The sequence below is a fragment of the Mustelus asterias genome, chromosome 2, assembly GCF_964213995.1.
Source record: "Mustelus asterias chromosome 2, sMusAst1.hap1.1, whole genome shotgun sequence".
In the NCBI taxonomy this organism is placed as follows: domain Eukaryota; kingdom Metazoa; phylum Chordata; class Chondrichthyes; order Carcharhiniformes; family Triakidae; genus Mustelus; species Mustelus asterias.
This window is the reverse complement of record NC_135802.1, coordinates 135,839,226-135,864,576: the sequence shown is the minus strand read 5'-3', so window position 1 is coordinate 135,864,576 and position 25,351 is coordinate 135,839,226. Positions and strand designations below refer to the sequence as shown.

The 25,351-nt window shown below is 41.1% G+C and overlaps 1 protein-coding gene across 2 annotated transcripts in view; it reads right to left on the bottom strand.

Annotated features, from left to right (window-relative positions):
- cdkal1 (CDK5 regulatory subunit associated protein 1-like 1) overlaps positions 1-25,351 on the bottom strand; it is a 630,648-nt gene that overhangs the window by 151,844 nt on the left and 453,453 nt on the right. For both annotated transcript variants that reach the window (XM_078241916.1, XM_078241914.1), the window contains one exon: positions 25,170-25,350. In XM_078241916.1, the coding sequence (XP_078098042.1) occupies positions 25,170-25,350 (181 nt within the window). The remainder of the gene's footprint in view (positions 1-25,169; position 25,351) is intronic.

Here is a 25,351-nt window from a genome sequence, read left to right as displayed (position 1 = left end):
TGTGCGACCCTCCAGACCCTGCCCCGCCCCCCCCCCCTCCCCCCCCAACCCATCTATCCCTGAGACCTCAGTCACCTCTCTCAGAACCACCTAGGTGTTCTCTGCCACCCTCACATACTCCAGGCATTCCCTACCCTCCCCATCTTGGGACGCCTGCCACTTATCTGTCCTCCAGTTCTTGGGACTTAGTGCCATTCAGCTTCCTGCAGTGCCCCTTTCTGCAGTGCCTCTTCTAGCCACTAGACTGCTATGCCTGGACGGTCTGGAGAGCTGTTGGCCTATCTCAGGGGTCTCTACACTACGGCCCACGAGCCACATCCGGCCCGCAGCGGACTAACATCTGGCCCGCAGCCAGTGGGGCGGGGTGGGATGCTCGCTGCCGAAAACACTCCCGCATCCGGAACCCCACCGCTGACTCAGGATCCAGACGCGGGGACGGAAGCCACAGGCCAGACATTTACTGCCGCTCCGCGCGGTGTCTGATGGACTCATGGGAATCCCCACCCACTTTACTGGCCTATTGTCCAATCAGAGCTGCCGTCCTGTGGCTGACAGTTCATTAAACGAATCAGCAATTGAGACATCTGTTATCCAATTGCCGCTCTGCATTGGCTGAGTGATAGCTGCTTTATCCAATCCGTAAGCTCCATCTGTCTGAAATGAGCGAGAACAATGACAATGATGGTGGCAATTCAGACCAATTCAGTTATGGAAGGAAAAAAGAAAAGTGGACAGTGAGTGCCGCCTGTTTAATGAAGAATGGGGTGCAAAGTACTTCTTTGTACAAGATGATAAAGCCTTGTGTGTCATATGCAACAAAACTGTTGCAGTTTTGAAGGAGTACAATGTACGTCGGCACTATGAGACCAAACATGAACCAAGTTATTCCCAATTCACAGGAACATAGCGTTCGGAAAAATTTGAATCAATGCAATGCAGGTTGCTTTCCCAACAAGCTTTATTTACGCAGAAGATAACAGAAAATGAAGCTTTAACCAGGGCCAGTTACAAACTAACTTATGTGGTGGCTAAAGGAGGAAAGCCATTCACCGATGGAGATCTCATCAAAGAGTGTATAATGGAAGCAGTGGAAGAGTTATGCCCAGAAAAAGCAAATCTTTTCAAAATCATCAGTCTTGCGCCAAACACTGTTGCTCGTAGAATTGAGGATATAGGAAGCAATATATTTCATCAAATTGCAGACAAAGCAAGAAATTTTCAGTTGTATTCTCTCACACTTGATGAATCGACTGATGTGTGTGGCACATCACAACTCCTAATATTCATTTGCAGTGTCGACAGTGAATTTAATGTGACACAAGAATTAGCATCAGTGCATAGCATGCACAGCACTGTAACTGGAGAAGACATCTTCAAAGAATTGCAAAAAACTGTGCTAGAATATAACCTGGAGTGGAATAAACTGCAATGCGTGACAATTGATGGAGGAAAGAACATGTCTGGGGTGAAGAAAGGTTTGGCTGGACAAATCACAAAAGCTTGTGAGGTTGGTGGATTCTCAAAGCCCATGTTTCTGCATTGCATTATCCATCAACAAGCATTGTGCGGAAAATATGTGGATATGTCTTGCGTTCTGAAACCTGTTGTTTCAACAGTGAATTTCATTTGCTCTCACGGGCTTAATCATCGCCAGTTCATTTATAAAACTAATTTTTTTTTGGCCTCCGAAAATGTGTAAAATATACGATGTGGCCCTCGTACTGAAAAGTTTGGAGACCCCTGGCCTATCTGATGGCCGGCAGCTTTCCAAGGCTGGACATCCACCCAAGTGAGGGGCGAAAGTCAGGCCTTATGTGAGTCTAAGATGGCATTGGGGCTTTTGGAGTTGGCGGGGATGTATTTCCTGCCGACTCTTTGGGTGGTGGGGGCCGAGACCCTGTCATCTTGGAAATTCAGGCTCTGGGGTTTGAAGAAAGTTGAAAAAAATGACAGCTTCGAATGGTTATTATATCTTTTAAAAATTACAAACAACAGATCGAGGCCAGATACAAGGGACTAATTGCAAGATAATAATATGATAGCGAGATTCAGAGGATGTTGCTAACCATAGGAGCAAAGATAAAATGGTTTTTTAACAATCATTGGAACCGAGATTTCTGACTTGATATTACTCCAGGATAATAAAATATACAAAATGTCAAATGCATTAATTGATGGCTTTTGACTCCGCAAGTTGAAATTATGCCTAAAAACATAGAATAGATTTTAAATTGGTGCCAACTGATGCTGCACACATTACAACTCATATAACTCATGCTCAAGGTTTCAGGGAAAGGAATTGCTGTCAAAGTTAGTTTGGTGAGTTGCTGCTGTGCAAATTGGAGATTGTACATACTGTGTTGGTGGTAGGAGTGCATAATGAGTCTAGTAGCAGGCACATTCATCAAGCAAATTGTTTCCATCATGTATGGTGTCAAGTGTCTGAGTATCTCATCTGAGTGTTGTAGCTGCACCCATCTGTTGGTTCCTGTAGTCTATGGAGGACTATTTTGCTCCATTAACAGAAATTATGACTCACATGGGATCCACAATCAAATACAAAACTATGGACAGAATTTTAACTTTTGCACCAGCTCACATGAAGGCCAGCAGCAGATCAAGAATCTAAAAGTTTGTGAAATGCGTTTTGCGTGACTTTCCAATTCAGCCACAGCATTTCCATCCTGTTTCCACATTTCCCGACCACAGTGCATCAGCATGATCACAACCTGGACTGAATGTTCAAGACTCTATTTAAAAGGACCCTGGAAAGTGATGGAATTGTTCCATTCTGCAATTGTGTATACTGATGGAGTATCAACGTGGATATGCCGTCAGTCCACAGCCCTACCCCAGTCCTCTGACGTATCCCTGGAGCTCATGCAGACAGGAGAAAGAGGCCAGCTGAAACCAAGCTGGCACAACTGCAGAGTTTAGCAGCAGAAATGAGGTCCCTTGCTCAAGTTCCCACTTGAAGTTCAATGACTTCATTAGGGTAGAAATGGTGAGTGACACATCACATTCAAGTGTCAACCCTCTCGTTAGACATTCCCGGCCTCATCTTGAGCAGCAGTGCTTCGACCAACACACCTTGCAGCTTCATCCATTCCTCTCTCATTCCCCGAGGCACCTCTTCACATCCCCATCTAAGACTTATCACCGATATGTACTCTTGTCTAATTCACATCTTTCATCTCCCATAGGTCCTTCAAGTATGATGCAGAAGATGGCGATGGAGGAAGATATGGACTTCTTGAAAGAGGTCACACAACTCGTGCACCCTCCACTAGCTGAATGACACACATCTTGGAAGGTTCTCCAAGTTAGATCGCTGGGTTTTAAAATGATGAGCCACATGTTACAAGTCAACAGGAGCAGAGATTAGAGACAGGTACAGAAATACAGAGCCCTGTCAGAGGGTGTAGCACACTCCATGCTTTGATTAGTTGGACACAGATGCTGCATCTCAGGGGTAATAGACCAAAAATACTATTCTGAAGCAGCAGCTGAAAATGTGAGAGATCTATCAGCATTGCCAGTGACACTGCATACTACTGGAGGGAGATGTAAAAAGTCCCCCTCTAGCATGAGTGTCATGGTGTCCCAAGCCTCTGTCCAGATGTCTATATTCATGGAAAGAATGGCCAACTATATGTGACATCAGATGTGGCATAACCGAGTGCATGCTGGCTCTCACCAATTGGCCGCACATTCAGACTGCCAGAATAAATAGGATGAAGGTAATGTTTACTTGGCTGTTGAGTGCCTCAATTAATGCAGCAAAGTGTTTCTCCAGCTCTTGGTTTATAAGAAACAACAGGTGCACCATGAAAGGGAAGATGAAAAAAAGGACATATCAAAGTGGGTCGCATGTTCAAGGTACTCCTATTCCATTCCCCTTGCTTTCCCACCACTTCAGTCAAAGCACCACATGTTGACTCTAGTCATGATGCCAAGCCAGTCCATGTCCAGTTGCAGGTGGGATAGGCTTTGGCTCCAAAAGGCAGGGGATGGCATCCACAAATATTCCAGTAGGCAAAGTTGGCAAACAAACAGTCTATCAGGAGCTCTGTAGCGATAGAGGTAGAATCATGCAAACGTTAAAGAAACATGAAAAAGAAAAAAGTTGGTGTTTCATTAGGGGAATCGCTTAGGTGTCTTCAACTCTGGCAATTTAATTGTCATGATGTGGAGATGCCGGCGTTGGACTGGGGTAAACACAGTAAGAGTTTCAACAACACCAGGTTAAAGTCCAACAGGTTTATTTGGTAGCAAATGCCATTAGCTTTTGGCATTTAGCTAATGGCATTTGCTACCAAATAAACCTGTTGGACTTTAACCTGGTGTTGTTAAAACGCTTACTGAATTTAATTGTCAACATTTATACACCATAGAGCAGGCTTTTCCATCCTCCCCACAGCTTACTTTACGGCAGGAGAGGCAGCAAGCCATTTGGCAGTGGCAGGATCTTCCAGTCCCACCACTGTCAATGGTTTTTCCTGTTGTTCACATTCTCTGCTGCCAGGGATCCTGCAGTGGGGGTTGCCATTGGCTGGGCCAAAGATCTCCCTGGCTGGACCAAAGATCTCCCTGGCAGGAACGACTAGAAAATGTCAGCCATAGATTTTATTCTAAGTGTCCACTGTCCATTCCTTTCCATTGTTGTCTCGTCTGCCAACTTAATATCAGCCTTGAGGTAAAAGACAAGAATGGGAGATGAGCTGTGGGTGTCAGAGAAATGGAAAGATCTTTAACTGTGGAAGTTCTGTGTTGTTGTTGTAGGCACAGTAAGAAGTTTAACAACACCAGGTTAAAGTCCAACAGGTTTATTTGGTAGCAAAGTTATAGGGGCAGCATTTAGTAAGTTCATCATTGGTGAACAAATAGCTGCACAGGTTTTGATTAGCTGAATTGTGCTTCCATGTGTTCATCTCAGGCACTCTGGCAGTTTTCAGTGGGGCTGCAGAGACCCTGGTTACATCAGGCTCCTTCCCCTCCTCCAAAGACGCAGCATAGTCATCACCTTCCTCCTCCTGGAGCTCGAGTCTTCTTTGCTGTGCTATGGTGTGCATGGTACAGCATATCCCACTATCATTCAAGGTATCTTCTCTGGTGCCCCAAGGAGCAGCGCTTCGAAAGCTAGTGGCTTTTGCTACCAAATAAACCTCTTGGACTTTAACCTGGTGTTGTGAGACTTCTTACTGTGTTTCCCCCAGATCAGCCCAGACACCTGAATCACATCTTCAGCAGCCCAATGGCTTGTTCAATTACTATCCGTGCTCATGTGATTTCTGTTGTAGCTTTCCTGTGCATCAGTGATAGGGATCTTCAGCTACCACATCCTTTGAGTAGCCCTCGTATTCAAGCACCATCTTCCACCTTTACTTAGAGATTCAATGATCTGTGGGAGACTTGTTTGTGTAAAATGAAGTTACTCTTCAGCTTTCAACAACAGTAACAAGTATTACTTATATTTATACAGCACATATAATATAATGTATAAGGTACTTCACAGAAGCATTATAAAACAAAGTATAACACCAAGCCACACAAAGAAATATTAGATCAATGGCCAAAAGAGTGGTCAGAGATACATTTTAAGAAGTGTGTTGAGGAAGAAAGCAAAGTTGAGAGAGAGAGGGATGTGAAATGGAATTTTAGAGCTTGGACGTAGGCAGCTGAAGGCATGTCCGTGAATGGAGGAAAGCTTAAGGCAGCTGCATCTTGGATCTGATTTCCTGGTTTGTGAAAAGTTCTTTGCTTTACTGGCATTCACAATATGAGTGATTGAGGAAATGTTTGTTCTTCAACTTGTTTCCTTCAAGCACAAGGCCAAATTGGATCTTCATGGAAGGTCTAAACATTTCTTCGGTAAACTGTCCCTAAATTCTTGTAAACTTTTATGCTAATTCTTTAACTTAACATCTATATGGGATAAGCAAAGTTATTTTAAAATTAGACAAATATTAAAAATGAACATAATTTGTCTTATTCAGTCACCATGAACTCGTGGAACTTTCACTTTTCACTTAAAAATACCACTAACAGGCAGGAAAATCTTAAGTGACGTTATCAACACTACTTTCAAGTTAAAATGTGTGTGCCCTATGTGAAATCATAAATAGTAAGGCTGTTCATCTTGTTTAACACAATTGAACTTAGGAACTTGGGACAATTAGCACCGCCAATCTCAGTAAACCCATTACATCATTATTCAAGCAGCATATTTAGTGGATAACCTTGAACCTTCTTAGAAATACTTCTATTTCATTTGATTTACAAATTATTATTTGCTTCATTATAGGTGAACAGTCACACATTCATACAGTAAAGAATTCAAACATGTGCTTTTCATTTCCATATATAATAATCATGTGATGTTTGTCATCAACCTGAGCACTCGATGAGAAAACAACTACAGTAAATGGGAAAAATTATGAACTATTAAGCCCAGCTAGTCTTAACTAACTTTTGGCAATCAATCAAAATGTTGCAACAAACATGAGCTCATTTGAAACACATTTTCATTATTTTATACCAGTCTCAGAAGTCTGTCACTCAATTCAGAAAGGATTGGGGTTTTTTTGAACTAGAGAACACAACCATTATGAAATATTTATGTTTGCAATAAAAGTAACATAGAAACGTACACACAGTTTTTGTGTTACCCGAAGACAGCATCAGGTACAGCAAGCACATGTACATGACCCAAAGGAATCTTTTGTCTATCCACCTTTCATACATTAAAGTTCATCTGTGAATGTCAAATTTTATAGAATTACATAACACTGTTTCTTTGATAGCATGTTCTTTCACTGTGTACAATTTTGGTTTCCTTATTTAAGGATCAATATACTTGCATTAGAAATAGTTCAAAGAAGGTTCATCAGGTTGTCTCTGGGATGAAGGGGTTGTCTTACGACGAAAGGTTGAACAGGATGGGCCTACACACATTGGAGTTTTGAACAATGAGAGGTGATCTTATAGATTCTGAGTACGTTTGACAGGGTAGATGCTGAGAGGGAATCTAGAAATAGGGGGCATGTTTCAGAATAAGGAGTCTCCCATTCAAAACAAAGGAGAGGAGAAATTTCTTCCTCAGAATGTCATTAGTCTTTGGAATTCTCTATCCCAGAGAACATTGGAGGCTGAGTCATTGAATATATTCAAAGCTAAATTAGGTATTCCTACAGAGGAGGCGATGGCTTAGTGGTATTATTGCTAGACAATTAATCCAGAAACTCAGCTAATGTTCTGGGGACCCGGGTTTGAATCCCACCACGGTGAGATAGATGGTGGAATTTGAATTTAATTTTTAAAAATCTGGAATTAAGAATCTATTGATGACCATGAAAGCATTGTCGATTGTCAGAAAAACCCATCGAGTTCACAGATATCCTTCTGGGAAGGAAATCTGCCGTCCTTACCCAGGCTGGCCTACATGTGACTCCAGAGCCACAGCAATGTGGTTGACTCTCAGCTGCCCTCTGAGTAAGGGCAACTAAGGATGGGCAGTAAATGCTGATCAGCCAGCGATATCCATGTCCCATGAATGAAAAAAAAATCATAATAATATACCAATTCTATCTAGTTTGAATATGTTTAGTTTACAGCTTATGGGCAATCATTAGACCCTTAAGTTTGAATGTTCTCATTGGTACAGTTTATTCATGCATAAATAAGCACTTGGCCAACAATTTAAAATATGTATCTGATTGGTTTTACCACAACATTTCGGAACAACAATTAATTTTAAAATTGGGCTATTACTCTGTTGTTTCATGAACCACAACTGCACAGTTTGTAGAACACTATACAAGAGGGCTGAATAAAACAAGGTGCTGGGTTCCCTGGCTCCCACACTAAAAATTCAGGGAGGGGGGGAACCTACCAAGGGGAAAACCAGCTGCCCTGTAGCATTTTTGGAAACATTTTGAGAGAGAGCCCTCTGATAGACACAGGGTCCCATTAACGAAGAATCTCCGCCCCCCCCCCCCCCCCCCCCCCCCCCACCACCAGCCTTCGCCAGGCATTGGCCTCTCCCACCACCCAGCTAAAGCCCAGCAATAGGGATGAGGTACTTAAGTGGGAGTTAACTGGCCACTCAAAGGCCTTACCTGGCCCAGAGGTGGACCGATGTCATCCTCCACTGCTGGTGTAATTGCGATGGAGCAGTAGTGGGTGGTTGATGGGGGCAGGCTGCCTCCTGCATTTAACAAACCGAACCTTCCACCTTCAAACTCACTGGTAGCGTAGCATAAATTTAGCTCAGAAATTGTGAAGCACATGCCCGCGAACAATGCAGCAGTATTTAAACAATATGAGTGAAAAGAGTGGTCTAAGGTCTCGGAGTCTCCAACTTCCTTTTTCTGCTTTCCTATGGCATCAGGAAAACATGGTTCCCCTTTACATGGCTGCTGATTGTATATATTAACCAGCGAATCAAATACCACATTCTGATCGGTGGGCAGTGAGTGGGAAGTTATCAGGAAACCAGCTTCCGACTACATGATCTGCTCACTCCTCCTTAACCAAAGTCTGAATATCATTGCACCTTCATTTTTCCGTTGTTTCAATGCTAATTTATTGTTCTTTGTTCTAGCCGGAAAACCTTTCTCAAGGATTGCTTTGCGAAACAGGACATTAAAATGAAAGGCCGTATTGGAAGAACCAGTAAAATAAATGACCACTTCAAAGTAGAAAAAACAAATAAGACAAAAATATTCACAAAGGTCATAGTCCTTCACTAACAGCTGCAAACAGTCATAAGTAAAATCTAGTTTATTAAGTCATACATAAATCCTGCTAGTTCAGTAATTTTTAATTTCAGGAGGTCTGGAATGAAGAAAGGAAGATTGGAGCCATCAATCATGATTACCTCCTGCGCCCACACCTCTATTAGAGAAACACAGAGTTCATTCCGATTTTTAGTTCATAGATTTTTAGATTTTCTATTTTCAAACAGTATTGCAGACTTTTCCAGTTTTTTTTTGTTTCAGTGGGTGTGTGAATGCTCTTATTTTTTTCCATTCTTCAATTGGGTATCCTTGTGGAACATTCCATCTCTGTCCAGGAGGCTGGAAACATTTTGCCCCTAATTTTTCAAGACTGAAACCAGATATGTGAAGTTGTGCATGCTTTTCTTCTGTGTCTGAACAACGACAGCTTGAACTGATGTAGCGCCTTTCATCTAGTAAAACATCCCTATGTGCTTCGCCGGAACTGTCTCAAACAAACTTTGACATACAGTTTCAGGAGATAATAAGGCTGGTGAGCAAAAGCTTGGTCAAAGAGGTAGGCTCGAAGGAACATTTTAAAGTAGGAAAGAGAGGTAGTGAGGCAGAGAGGTTGAGGGAGAAAATTCAGTGTTTAAGATAGCAACAGCTGAAGACACTGTTCCAAGTGGTGGAAGAATTAAAATTGGGATCCGCAAAAGGTCAGAATTGGAGGAGTGCAGAGACGTTGGAGGGTGAGGCCATGGAGAAATTTGAAAATGAGAATTTTAAAATTGAGGTGCTGCTTCTCCAAAAACCAATGTAGGACAGTGAGGACAAGGATGACCAGTGAAAGGGATTCGGGGCAGATTTTATGAGCTTAAATTTTTGAAGGCTGGAAGACAGGAGGTTGACCAGAAGTGCATTGGGGAAGTAAGATTTAGAGGTAACAAAGGTATGGATGAAAGTTTCAGCAGTTGATGTGCTGTCTTGGCAGGGCAGAGTTGGGCAATCTGGAAAGAGTCAATTTCAGTAATAGTGCGGATATGTGACCAGAGGCTCATCTCAGTGTCAAATACGATACCAAAGTTGTGAACAGTCTGGTTCAGCCTTTGTCAGTCACCAAGAGAGGGATGGAGTTGATGGCTATATAACAGAGTTAATGGCTATACAATGGAGTTTGAGGCAGGGACTGCAAAGATTGGCTGAGATTTTCTCAGTATTTAGTTAAAGAAGACTTCTGCTCATTGAGTACCAGATGCCAGACAACTAGTCTGACAATTTAGAGACTGCAGGGGAGTTAAGGGAGGTGATGGTGAGGTATATTTGGGTGCCATCAGTATATATGTGGAATCTGACATTGCGTTTTCAGATGAGGCCACAAAGTGAGACATGTAGACTAGAAAATATGTGGCTCTGCTTCATGTTCTTTCACAGCTAAGTGGGTAAAATCAGGAAATGGCATTATGAGGATTGTACACATTCCTACATTCAAACTGCACCAAGTGCTGGGTTGTAATGTGCTACATTTCCATATGCATTGCTTCTAACATGTAATAAAACACGATAGGTTCCTTAAAATGACCTGACATCTGGAGCAGCAATTTAAGGCAACACAACTGACTTTGATGATTCTGGATTAGCAAGTGTGAAAAATCAACATGGCTTGCAGTCTCTTATCTGAATATATTTGAATGAGGATCAAATCTGGTTCAGCTGTGATGCCAACCTACTTTGACCAGCCTGCCAAACTCTAACTGAGTTCAAACATGATGAATGGCGACATGAAAGAGGTCAGATTGTGTAGAACCAAGTCTCAGAAGAGAGTTAGTCAGTAAATCAGCATCTTTAAGAGAGCAAGGGAAAAATATGAGAGAGAATTTGCAATACATTTATTGCTGAATAAAATAGAAGGATAAAAGAGAAGGGTTGAAGCTTTTTGTCAGGACATTTCACAAGAATACTTTGAGTTTTGCAAGCACAAGCTGGTTGGGTTTGGTTGCATCTGGCCCAAAACTCAAAACAGTGTTCAACATTAGATATAATTCCATGATTGGACAACACTTGCTAAATAATCTTCAATGTTCTAAGAATTACACTGATAACCAATTAATGATTGTCAGTTGGGCTCGCAGTGTGTGGTGCATTTGCATGTATTGGAACCTACATATATTAATACACAAGGCCCTGTTCTTGCAAACAGAAAGAACATGTACACACATTGCGCCTATTTCTGCTAAACAAAATAAACAACAGCTACTCACGGATTCATTTCCCAGGGCAATGCCTTGCCAAATCAGGTTCAAGCTGCCTTGTTAAATTTCAAACAATGCCTGGCAGTTATTTGAATCGCGTGAGTGTGCAGCTTCACAGCAATCCTGAATGCACTTCACAGTACAACAAATATATCATGCAGCATATCTTGAAGGGAACATGTAGCACCAATGGTAAAGGAAAGTTAGAGGGAGCACTGGATGAAAATAATTAAAAGAATTGCCTGACTGATGTTTTCTCTTCCTAATATAGGGCACTGTGGTCAATTTTGGAGCAATGGCTGAAACCAACTAATTACAGTAAAGTTTATTTATTAGTCACAAGTAAGGCTTACATTAACACTGCAATGAAGTTACTGTGAAATTCCCCGAGTCGCCACACTCCGGCGCCTGTTTGGGTCAATCCATCTAACCAGCACGCCTTTCGGACTGTGAGGGGAAACCGGAGCACCCGGAGGAAACCCACGCAGAGACGGGGAGATTGTGCAAACTCCACACAGACAGCGACCCAAGCCGGGAATCGAACCTGGGTCCCTGGCGCTGTGAGGCGGCTAGCCACTGTGCCGTCCCTAACTAAGTCCAGACCCAGAATGAAGATCTCAAATCAAATCACATTCACCCATCACTCCTGTTCTCACTAAGCTACCTTGGCTCCCTGTTTGGTAAAATTTGATTTTAAAATTTTCATTCTTGTTTCCAAACCCCACATAATGTTGCATATCTCCATCTCCGTAGCCTCCTCCATTACTACAAGACCTTGAGATCTCTGCACTCCTTCAATTTGTACCTCTTGAACAAACCCATTTTTAATAATTCCACTGGTACGTGCTTTCATGACCTCAATGTCTGGAATTCCCTTCCTAAATTTCACCATCAAGTTACCTCTCTCAACGCCTTTAAAAAACCTACCTGGTTGTCCAAGATTTGTCTTATTATCCCCTCATATATCACATTGTTAAAACGTATTTGCTATCATTCTAGAAGTGCCTTGGGATGTTTCACTAAGTTAAAGCTGTTACATGAATGTTAGTTGTTGTTACGTTGCCTTGATTATAGAAGATTAAGATGACCAAATTGAGCTTAGGATGCTTAGAAAATTTGATAGGGCAGAGAGGGGGAAACTAGTTCCTTTACGGACAAGGCCCAAAAAACCTTAAAATTGGAGCTGAGCCATTCAGGGGTAATGTCATAAATCACTTCTTCATGTAAAGGGCAGTGGAAATCTGAAACTTGCTCTTCCATAAACATACTGCAGCTAGGTACATTGAACATTTCAAAGTTGAGATTGATAGCTTTTTCTCAGACAAGGGACTTAAGGGTTTTGGAACCAAGTTAAATAAATGGAATTAAAATACAGATTGGCTATGAGATAATTGGTTGGCCGAACAGTCTCCAGGGGCTGAAATTCATATCTGCGAAATTTTAGCTAACCAGATGGAGCACGACACAAACTCTGCATATATAAAAATGTGACTTCTAAGAACAGAAATGCAGTACACTCATTGTTATTTATGATTTTATATCAATTGTGCTCCATGTTTTTTAAAAAATCATTTATTTTCACAATGAAGTTGCTAGCACAACCAGATGCCTTTTAAGTAGTAAGTGAATGTGATTTTTTTTCTAAATGATAGGTAGAGGAGGAATCTGTTAATTGACAGCTAATCTGCTTTTTAATTGTGGGAAACTAGACAATAAGGCAATAATTCACAATTGAAGCAGCTTCTTTTAAAATATCAAGGAGGATTCAGAAATTCACAGTTAATGGACTAAATGTAGATGTTTAAAAGGGAGAGAATGTGCTAATTTTGCTGTCATTTTTGCTGCAGGACTTCAGCAACAGCTGGACCTTTTAGGAAGCCTACATGAATGGCATTTAACAGATCCTGCCATTTTACTTTGATATGTAATGACAGTGGGGATAATTTATTTAAGCAACGAGAGTCTCATAGTTTGCATGTGTTGGCTGCAAATTTAAGTTTATTTTTCAATTGCTGTAGAATAATCAATGCCAACATTTTTAATGTTAAGTGTAAATGATTTAAATTTTGCCAGGGTTGCACAGACTGGATTTTTTAACCTCTAATATAGTTTTGCTTAGCATGTTTTCTCTGTGATATGCCAACAGCCAGAAATCTATTTCAATAGTGTTGTCTTAAAATGCTACTAAACTATTGTTGTGTACAATCTCAAACATTATTAATCTGGACACTGAGGTGTGAGTTTACAGAGTGATAGTGTGTACTCAAGATCAGGCAAACTGAATTCTCCGACCCCCGCCCCCCCAAAATTTAAGCGCCAAAATCTCCATTCTCGCTGGCAGCGGTAGCAGAGCCTGAGAGACCAGAGAAATCTGGTCTCTATATGTCTAGATCACTGGCAACTTGACTCAAAGACTCTTAAAGATGGTGGGGATGTTCAGGCACTCAGATGAGATGGCTTTGTCAAAGGCAGATCGTGCCTTACGAGCCCGGTGGAGTTCTTCGAAAATGTGACTAAACACATTGACGAAGGGAAAGCGGTAGATGTGGTTTGTATGGATTTTAGCAAGGCATTCAATAAGGTCCCCCATGCAAGGCTTCTAGAAAAAGTGAGAGGGCATGGGATTCAAGGGGCTGCTGCCCTGTGGATCCAGAACTGGCTTGCCCAAAGGAGGCAGAGAGTGTGTATAGATGGGTCTTTTTCTAAATGGAGGTCGGTCACCAGTGGTGTGCCCCAGGGATCTGTTCTGGGACCCTTGCTGTTTGTCATTTTCATAAATGACCTGGATGAGGAAGTGGAGGGATGGGTTGGTAAGTTTGCCGACGACACGAAGGTTGGTGGGGTGGTGGATAGTCTGGAGGGATGTCAGGAGTTACAGAGGGACATAGATAGGATGCAAGACTGGGCAGAGAAGTGGCAGATGGACTTCAACCCAGATAAATGCGTAGTGGTCCATTTTGGCAGGTCAAATGGGATGAAGGAGTACAATATAAAGGGAAAGACTCTTAGTACTGTGAAGGATCAGAAGGACCTTGGGGTCCGGGTCCATAGGACTCTGAAATCGGCCCCGCAGGTGGAGGAGGTGGTTAAGAAGGCGTATGGTGTGCTGGCCTTTATCAATCGAGGGATCGAGTTTAGGAGTCCAGGGTTAATGATGCAGCTATATAAGACCCTCGTCAGACCCCACTTGGAGTACTGTGCTCAGTTCTGGTTGCCTCATTACAGGAAGGATGTGGAAAAGATTGAAAGGGTGCAGAGGTGATTTACAAGGATGTTGCCTGGATTGAGTGGCATGCCTTATGAGGATAGGCTAAGGGAGCTCAGTCTTTTCTCCTTGGAGAGACGTAGGATGAGAGGAGACCTAATAGAGGTATATAAGATGTTGAGAGGCATAGATCGGGTGGACTCTCAGAGGCTTTTTCCCAGGGTGGAAATGGCTGCTACCAGAGGACACAGGTTTAAGGTGCTGGGGTGTAGGTACAGGGGAAATGTTAGGGGTAAGTTTTTCACACAGAGGGTGGTGGGCGAGTGGAATCGGCTGTCGTCAGTGGTGGTAGAGGCAAACTCAATAGGGTCTTTTAAGAGACTCCTGGATGAGTACATGGAGCTTAATAGGATGGAGGGTTATAGGTAGGCCTAAAAGGTAGGGATATGTTCGACACAACTTGTGGGGCCGAAGGGCCTGTTTTGTGCTGTAGTTTTCTATGTTTCTAGTAAATTGATTCTGAGAAACGTGTTTCTTGGCGGCAAGATAAGGAAAAGGCCACATCTTATTATGTCTTTTCTCAGTAAATGTTAGTTTGGTTTCTCAGAGATTTCAAAACAAGCCAAGCACAGAATCTGGAAACTTATTTTAAGTGCTTTTTAACAGAAAAACTATGTACAAGTGTTCCTTCTGTGTTAGAAAAAGGAGAGAGATGTGAGGGGATAGAGAAGACAGATCAAAAGAGTAGAAAATAAGAAGGGGAAGGGAGAGGTATAGTGGTAGAAGGAGGACAGTGTTAGAAGAGGGACAGGAGAAAGGGGCAAAGAGACTCAAATCTTTATTTTTAAAACCCTTTTTTGAGAATTCAGAAACAATGGTTGTTCACAGAATAAATCTATCTTTGGGGCTATCTAAATTTTTGTTTAGCTGGAAATGTGAGAAATTGAATTTTTTTTAACAAACAAATCAAAAGAACTAATTTCAGTGTCCCTGGACTGAAGGGTCAGGTTCTATTTCTTTCCTCTTGGGCTTAACAACTCAGAAAAACCACATGCTTGCACCACTTTTTTTGCACAGTCCAAAGATGTGCGGGTTAGGTTGATTGGCCAGGTTAAAAATTGCCCCTTAGAGTCCTGGGATGTGTAGGTTAGAGGGATTAGCGGGTAAATATGTGGGGGTAGGGCCTGGGTGGGATTGTGGTCGGTGCAGACTCGATGGGCCGAATGGCCTCCTTCTGCACTGTAGGGTTTCTATGATTTCTATGATTTCACTTACCCCTCCTTTCCAAACAGCACAAGTTTGATCAGCAAAGACATGCAAGATCCACAAAGTCTGTATAAATTAAACTAGAAAATACTAAATGTGAAAAGATAACAAAATTCTTGCTTTTTATTTCTGCATCTCAAAATAAAGGTCTGAGCTATTTCTTTAAATGGGGGTTTTAAATCTAGAACAAATATCCTCAAAATACATTCTGAACTGATGCATGCTTTCTTAATCAAATATTCATTAAAAATAAATGTACAAAGTAAACTATAAGAGCTTGACTGATCTCGAATAGATTTAAACTGTGTTCTTTCTTTTCCAACCCCCAATGTGCTTGGAAAAAAGAGAAAAAAATTGCTGGATATTTAAAATAAAAACAGAAATCGCTCAGGGCACATGCCATGTCCACTAAAGGCAGGTTAACATTTCCAGTCAGCATTCTTCTTCAGAATTCACTGTACTTCAGTGTTTCATTGATGAACATGTGTGAAGGAGATGATAATGAATGCACTACCATGCATTTTTGTCCCATAGCTTCTCAGTGACACCTTCCACCAACTCAACTGCATCGTTGATAATTACAATTTCAAAATACTATTTGTAAACACTGAATTCTGATCAGTTGAATATTGCTTTCAATGTGACTGAGAAGTTTTGAATAAGTCAATACAGCACTTCATGGATGTCAGCTGAACATGAAATTAGCACTTCAGTCACAATTGGGAGTACACTTTTTATATATATATATATAAACTTTAAGATCCTTAAAATAAACTATGGGTGGAATTTCCTGCCCCTGTTGGCGACAGGCGTGCTTGGTAACTTGAGTGGACAATATGGTGGGAAGGCCAACAATCGGTTTCACGCTGTTGTGAAACCAGTCAGGGATCGTCCCCTGTATCCATCAATGATGGGCTGTCGCCTTTCTTGCTGTCCAACGTTGGCAATGTAATATGAATGCATTAACATCTCATTACCTTGCCTGCCTGCCGGAATAATCTCCCCCACGTAGAATTTACCTCCCACTTGTCGTCACCTCAGAACAATGTGATACACAGCTGCCTTTCAAAGGCGTGCACCTGGCAAAAATAAATTTGAGGGGTATTTGGATGCGAGTGCATACAACCTTGTGCAGCACTCGTGGAGGTCATCATTGACTTCAAGGAATAGGCGCTGGACATTCAGGTTCTTTCCTTGGCTGATGGTGCATTGCTGCGGCAAGGACTACGCCACGGCTGGGGCGAGGCAAGGCAAGGCAGCTCGGACTGATGGTAATGCATACGGCCCGCATCCTCTCTGGCCAGCTGCAAAGTATGGTCTTCAAAGGGAGTGAGGACCCTGATGTCTGATACTCCACCCCAGGTTTGGGACCTCTCCCTTTTATTGTGCATGATCTCGTCCTTCATAAAGGCAGATGGAGAGAGTGTGAGCAAGGTGCATGCCAGACTAAATGAGAAGTGCGCTGAATGGAACCATGGATGGCAATCTCTGGAGGAGATTCGGTGATGGAGATGTAAGGGTGTATGTGAGAAAGTGAGTAGTGATATCCCTTGAACTGGCAGTGAGTGACAAGCCAGTGAATGTTTGATGGGCTTGTGAGTGTGTCAGTTGAGAGTGATGAGATGGTTGCCTTACCCTGGCTGCACGGATGGCCTCATTCATCCTCTTTTTGCACTGGATGGATGAACTCTTGGGGCAGCATTGGCACTGACCACTGCTGTCACCACTTCCCACACTGGATTGGTGATGTTGCTGCCCCTCCTGTGGCCAGTTCGGGGGCGGGGAATGCTGCACTCATCTGTTCTGTCCAGGCTATGTCTTCAGTGAAGCAATCCTGGGCCTAAGTTACAGTTTAAAAATGGCACCCGGACTGAGGAAGTGGTGAGGTAATGACATTGCAGGTGAATCAGAGGTTGTCCTCCCACTGATATGGCATGTTTCCCATGCCTGCATAATTAACGAGGCTGGAAGTGGTTGATACAGCACAAAAACCTGCCATTATGGCCAGCAGGGAAAAGGCTGATATTCACCCCCGCTACTGCACTCAGTGCAATTTGGGAAAGTTCCACCCTATGATTGTAAACTTTGTACTGGGAAATGAAATCACTACAGTCCACAACTAAGCCTATTCTTGCACACACCATGAGCAGAAATATATACTATTGTTACTTCATTATTACTTAAATACTGTAATTTAAGTTTGTCTCTGTATTGAGGTAATATCAAACATTTGGAGCAAAAGTATCTTAATTACTTTATAGATTGATCTAATCTAATGTAGACAGGAGCCCACTAAATTTGTGTCACGGTCCGCTAGAAAGAATTAATTGAAAGCTGACTTTAAAAATTCCACATGAAAAGTCTATTATGAATAAACATGATTTTTTTTCTCAAACCATCATCATTTTCTTTTTATCTCAAACCGTCAATGACTAAGTGATTGAATACATTTCCTTTGTTATAACTTTATATTTCAAAGAGGTACATTCCTGATGAAAACTCGTTTGACAAACCCTTTTTTCCTTTGGCAAATAAGCTGTGTGTATTTTTTGTCACTATGCACAGTATGACACAGACTCATTTGACATTGGATAGAAACCACAACATTTTACATCACAGGAAAAGTAATTCAGCCCATTGAGCTGTGCTGGCTCTCACAAAGAACCATCCATTTAATCCCCTTTCCCTGATTTTTCTGCATAGCCTTTTATATTTTTCTTTCCCTTACAAAGAACAGGTAACACCACACAGACTGGGAATGGTCCGGATCCGCATCCTAACGGTAGAAGCAAAAAAAACTTAGTTCAGTTTCGGAAAAAATTATGGAAAGTTCCTCTCCAGTCCTTGAAGGAAACTAAGGGAGCTCCTACAACCTGTGATAACTGATTAACAGTAACTTCCCGACCTATGTTCTATGACTGAAGATGTCTTTGACTTTCAGGGACCTGCCCAGCTTTCTTTTGAAGAATGGTAATGAACCCAGAGATAATGTTTTGGTTATCTACTCTAGAGATCAGTGACTAAATAAAAATAAAAACATCCTGGTATCTAACCAAACACTATGGCCAGAATTTTCCAGTCCCATCCATGACAGGAATTGTCATGAGCAGGACAGAAAATTTGATGAACCAGTCAAAGATCGGTTGACTTCGGGCAGGAATTTCCAGTTCCGTTGCAGGTGGGACTGGAAAATACCAGCCTGTTTCCATACTTTATACTGGTGTTTCCTAGTTTTCAAATAATCAATCCATTAGAATCTATTCCTTTCAACATTTAAATATCACCACATCAAAATGACTTCTTAAAGGTGCAGAGGAGGATAGGAGGGGTTAAAATTAAGGGACACAATCAAATTACCAGTATTTTGTATACTTTCCAATGTACAATACAAGCCAGTTAAGCAAATATAAATTAGGATGGAGAAGCAGTTTAGGATACATTTTTAAATCAAGACAAATCAAAAACTCAATGTAATTCCTATACACACCTACTCTAAAATAAAAGTGCGTGAAATTCTTTATTGTCATTTTATTATTGTTATTGTGGGAAGTATCACGACATGTGTGACTATGGGTATTACCCGAAGCATTTGTGTTTACTTCATACAGACAGAAAGGAAGCCAGTATGGGCAAAGATAAACGCCATGAAGTTTAGAACATTTTTTTATTTTCTTCCACCAATCAGCCCTGCATATCTTCAAAGGGATAATGTGCCTTTAATGTAATCAACACCAAAGTGCTGAGGTGCGACACGTCTGTACAAAAGGAGCATAGGGCAGGTAATGATATTCACTTACATGTCATAATTGTTCTTACAATCATTATGTTGTATTTAATTTACCTGTCAGAGAAGTCTTTGAGATGTCAACTGCAGCACCTTTGAAAAATAATTTATCTTGCTGGGAAAGTTCAAAGTCATTAAAGTAAATCCAAACATGCTTCCATGGACTCTTAAATACTCCATGTGACAGAATCTTAAATGTAAAACCTGTCAGCAAAGGACAGGCAAATTTAAATATATAAAATATTTCAGGTGGCACAGTAGATCAATGCTCCAGTATAGTGCACACAACGTGATAGGATATGGGTTCCCTGCACATTAAATTCCCATCACTGGTTCTGTTGTCAGCAGAGGCAGCAAGCTGACAGTGGATGCTCTTGATGAGGGAGATTAATATCCTAATTTTAAAAAGTCACCTCAGACTCAACAGCAGTTCTGGCCAGAGTCTAACAGCAGCTCTGGTTATAGTCTAACAGCAGGTGCTTTAATAATTCATGGCAAGTGGGAAATAAAAATGTTTGCCAGTTGATCAGTTGCTCTATTACTTGCGTGCATGACAACTGAAAATGATAAACAGGCAGATATTAATTTAAAGCTGCTGTTAAACATTTCTTCAGAACAATAAAAGATGCTGTGGAGATAACAGGAGCTAGAATTTCTGCATCAGAAGCGTAAAACAAGATTACTTTTAATTTTTTTCTTAACTAGTTTATTTCAAGGTTTTGATTTCTCCAATATGCCATTCAACATCACTTGCACAAAATTAAAACCGTTTTTGGTTTCAAAGTCTTTAAGGGGTTAGTGAATCTTTGTAATTTACTCATTAAGTGATCCACTTATTCAATTTATTAAGTGAATCAACATCATTTCTGATCTTTGATGCACAAATGATGTAAAACGGAGTGCCTCTCTCTCTGGAAATTTGTCACTAATTCAACACTTTTATTGTATACATTCATTTCTCTCGCATTTATTCAAGTTACATTTCCTGATGGTGGAATTCTTTCCTCAGTTTCCAATCAAATTACTTATCTCTCCTTTGGCAACAGCCACTACCTCAGGTCTTCTGACAATGGTGAGAACCCATCTGACTGCTCAATTATAGGCAATTTTTATCTTTATTCTCACAATGTGGGAACCACTGGCAAGGCAGCATTCCTTGTTGCCCTGTAGAGTAAAACTTGAATTGCACAGGGCAGGCCACGTTGAGATGGAAGGCTCCCTTTCCTGTTGGGTTTTGATAACAATTTAGCAGCTATCACCTTCATTCTTTTCTGGTGAGAATTCATCAAGATTACTGAATCCAATTTCATTACTCATCTGGGTTCCTGGTGCAATACTGTACCCGAGCACCTTTGGAAAAAGAGACACGCAGTTGAAGATTTTCAACTTCCAAGCAGCTATTTAAATAATGTGCCTCTTAAAACACATAGGTCCCACCAGGACCTTTCATTTTGTAAACTTGGGCTAGTGGCCCAGTAATGATCTGAATGTTCACAGTGATTTATTTCAGGCTGTTTCTATCAGGCATAGAGCCTGCTCAGGTGCACAGCCCTTGAAACCAGGAGGAATGTCAAAAGACCCCAGCAACCTTGGCAATTCCCCCCACCACTCCAGCACCTTCTCCCCCAGGCACCCCAGCTCTGTTCATACCCCCAGCTTTGATAACACTCGGCATCTACCCCTCCCCATCCCCAGCCCCTTTATTGGTTGGCTTTAATTAATTACAATTCCAAGTATGGCCTTGCATGATGCCACTTCCACAATCCAGGCAAGCTGCTTACAGAGTTCTTTCTAAACTGTTCTCTGACCACGTGACTGCACACATCACACTGTTGGTGGTGCCACTCTCCAGTCCCATGTTAACTCCTGCTCTGCTGAGCACGTTACATTATATTGCATCCTGGCACAGATCGTCACATCCCCTTTTGTTTTTCAAAAGGTTTCCTCCCCTCTAACAAAGAAAACAATACAATGTTTTCTTCCCATCACAATGGTCTCATGCCTTGGTAGTTCTTTCACATCTTGGTCTGTCATGTGTGAAGGAATGGTAGTAGTACCATTCAAAAAACACGACACTTCTCCGTTTCTTCTGTAAATTTCTTCTTCAAGCTCTTATTCTCCTGATTCAATTCTTCAATGGACATGTTCTTATTTTCTAGTTTCTTTTTCATGGTGCTCAGCAGTGGCAGTGCCATTCTCCAGTTTCAGCTTAATTCTGTTGAGCACCTTACATTATATTGCATGCATGCACATATCCTCACAACATTTACCTGTCATTGAGCTGAAGGCAGACCTCAAGGGACACGTCTTCAGCTCATGACATCAAAAGAGGCATGCCTTTGCCGTAACTGCATGGCGCCAAAGGCCTCTCTTCTTATTGCACTGATGGATTTACTGCAGCCGGGAGAGCAAGTTCCCATTGCAGTCTATGAAAAAGTTAAGAGTGTGTAATTTTAAATGAGGTTGGCAGCAAACCGGAGGGCTGAGGACATAAGATTTGGGGTGCTTTTACACTATGGCTGCAGCAAGAATGCAAAGCACTTCACATTGATGTTCAATTATAGTGTATGTGTGGCCAGAAGCTGCTGTCAGGGTCTGACAAGGCATGGGAACAAAGCAAGAGTTCCTGAAGCAGGGATTCTCACTCCAGTTGGCTTCAAAGTCAGTTTGCTCCTTCCCAACCAACATGCACTCCACAAGTTATCAATAGTTCAAAGCTAAAATTGCTTTGCACCAACATCAAACTTTTGGTGTGAATGCAATGTCAATGTATAATATAAGAAGGCCTGTACAATATTTTTTCAATTATGAACATTACACACTGAGGAAAAATTGCAGTTGATGCAATACAAATAGCTTCAAAAATTTTCATTTGGTAGTCATCTCAAAGACAAAACATTCTTATTTGTAATGTGAAAACAAAGTGGTCATTTAAATTTGTGCTTTTAGGTATGATCCCACTGTATTTTTCTTTTTAATTACTATGAGAATGCAATCCCTCAGAAGGATTTTAAAGTTGAACTTCTGCACATATTCGGTTTATTGACATTTTATGTTTTAAAAAAGGTAGCTCATAGATTTTCACTGCACTGCTGTTTGAATGTTAACATATTACAGTTTTATTTAAAGTTGCTTTGGGAATTTTTTTTCTTCTGCAGTTATATTCTTTAATTTGATTCATTATTGTCACATGTATTGGTATACAGTGAAACGTATTGTTTCTTGCGCGCTATACAAAGCATAACATTCATAGAGTACATGGGGAGAAGGAAAGGAGAGGGTGCAGAATGTAGTGTTAGAGTCATAGCTAGGGTGAAGAGAAAGATTAACTTAATATAAGGTAGGTCTATTCAAAAGTCTGATGGCATCAGGGAAAAAGCTGTTCTTGACTTGGTTGGTATTTTCAAATAAGAACCGGTTTCTAGTCATCTATCAGTCACAAAATGCAAGCTCTTTGACACAGTTATTGCTTTCAGTTTACTGAGGTTTGTTAGATGATATGGAAGAGGACAAGTCCCTACATTTACATAATTCAACATCAATCAGTATCCAACATGGTCCAACTCTATCCTTTAAGATCACACAGAAGTCTACACCAACCCACAGTCGTAAAATAAACAGCTGCCATCAAAATGTTTATTTTTAAACTAATACAATCTTTCCTAGAGACTCAGTCAACACAAACCAGCTCCCTTTGCAACTCAAACCACACCCAGGAATGAAAGCAGGTCAAAGAAAAGGTGCGTGCAACACTATTCATTGACTATCAAACCAATTAGGAACAGGACCCCCATCATTTAGTTGCACCATTCCTCCTGTCAGCCCAAATGAATTCTGGAAGACGAGAGCACATTAAAAAAAAATTACTTCATTCTTAAAAGTTACAAAGCCAATGTGCAGCGTGGACCAGGCAAGCCCAAATCCATCTCCTTGCTTGTTCCAAAAACCAAATTCAAATTGAATCCAATGCACAGTCCTCACAAGAGAGACATACAAGATCCAAGCTGGCAAGAAAAGGTGTTGCACCTGAACTTGGGCTTGATCTGACATTTGATCTTAGCCAAAAGGCTGAGATATTACCCGCATATCAAATCAAAACATGGAATGGATTTGCAAAATATTTACAAAAGAGTAAAGTTTTGAAAATTCAAATGAAAATGTCTAGATATTTACCAGAAAATTATTAATCAGTTCAGGTGATAAACAATCTATTTGGCGAGATTACTGCCTTGCAGATTTATGTGACACAATATACAAAAGGTAGATTTTAAAGACACAGGCACAGCAGAACACAGGACATTAAGCGCGTTACACAGGTCAGCAAATACTTCCGAAATTACAGGTCGGATCAGCAGTGAAACAGAATGGGAGTTTCCGTCCTGCAAGAACTTTTGTTCAAAGCAACACTAAATTACTCAAATTTTCTTTGACCTTCTGAAGGAAGGATGATACAATACCAAACATCATGTAAAAAAAATCCACATACTTTGCATCATTGCCAGTATAAACATTTACATTGGCAATGCTTGACATGCAATACATTTCTTTACTGCACCAAAATCTCCTTCAGATCAGGACATTTATTTCACATTATTAAAATGTCATTTTATCTGAAAATAAATCTGTTACAGATCCTGTAGGGTGACCAGATTAAGTTACTAGAGAGAACATCTGGAATATAAATATCCAGGAAGAAGTCTTTGGAAGATAGGTCATCTCCTTCATCCGCACTGAAACTTATGGAACGCATTTTCCCACATTTCGTTCCTTCACACACCCTCTTTTACATCTGCAATACATTTTCTCATTATGGACACTATTCATGAAGGAATCTGGATTTTTTCTGATCCCTAATTATTACAAAAATACATAGAATGATTTCAGCACAGATACTGGAGATTATTTCCACGCAAACGTAAAAAGAGAAGTTGACTCCAATGGCTTGGCAGGTATAAACAGGCATGGGTTTCTTTAGGGGCTTGCTTGTTCTTATCTATCAGTGTTTGAAGACTTCCGGCTTCACAGCAATCTGATATACACACATACATGTGGTAGCCTGATGCAGCATTTGTTAAGGTCATACTGAAAGCTATAAAGTCACAATGTTGTGTGTTACGTGCCAAACAATAAGTGTTAATACAAAAACTTTATCCCATCTTACTGTAAGATAACAACTGGCACCGACTGGTGCTGTTAAAACCCTTGTGGCTGGACAAAAAGTAGAGTAACCTTTTGCTGTACACTGATACATTGTTGCTGTGCATAGAAGCTGCACTATTTATAGCTCACTGATTAATGGGGGGAAAAGAATGCAGAACACCCTCAGGATTGCACTTTTTTTTGCATGGCTCCCGAAGGAAGCTTTAAACAGAGTGGTTACTGTGTGCAGAATACAGAATTGAGCTTGTGAACCCTTACAATGCTTTGCTGTGCTGTGTAAAAGTGCTTACAGTTCCTGTTCATTGTGACAGCATTTAAATCAAGAGGTTACAAACAGAAGTCTTCACAGAATGAAATACTGCTGTTCTGTTGTCATTTTGATTCTCAATCATTTACCTTATTAGCACTGGTGATTGTACACACCGATGTGAAAAGCAGGTCTTGGTATTAAACAGCGGAGAAGCCAGTTGCAGACAATACATCAAGTCAATCAAGATGTAAGCATTTAAGAATGTCTGCTAAATATTTCTCTAAAGGAATCCAGAACTGTAGAACTTTCTGCACAGTTGGCATTTGGGTATGAAAAGCTATATTCAAGAGCAAGGCTCCCATTCCCAAAACAATTTCTTTGTTGGCAATTTGCATTTTGTATCTGCATTCCCTCAGTTGGCCGCTGCATATAACTTAAAATCAACCGGGGTTTGTTAAAGATCTACTGAATCGATGGATTATCTGGTTATATTTGGTTAAAACACGATGAAAGTTCACATGAAGAGAAAGCTCACCACTTGGGCCGGAACTTGTTCCATTTTGGCAGCTGGAGTTCCTGGACGTGGGTAAAACTGATTGATGAACAGGCTTGGAAATTTGTACTCCTGAATTAGTTTCAGAGTTTCTTGGAAGTCCACTTCTGTCTCACCGGGAAAACCACAGATGATGTCTGTGGCAATTGTAATCCCTGGCACCC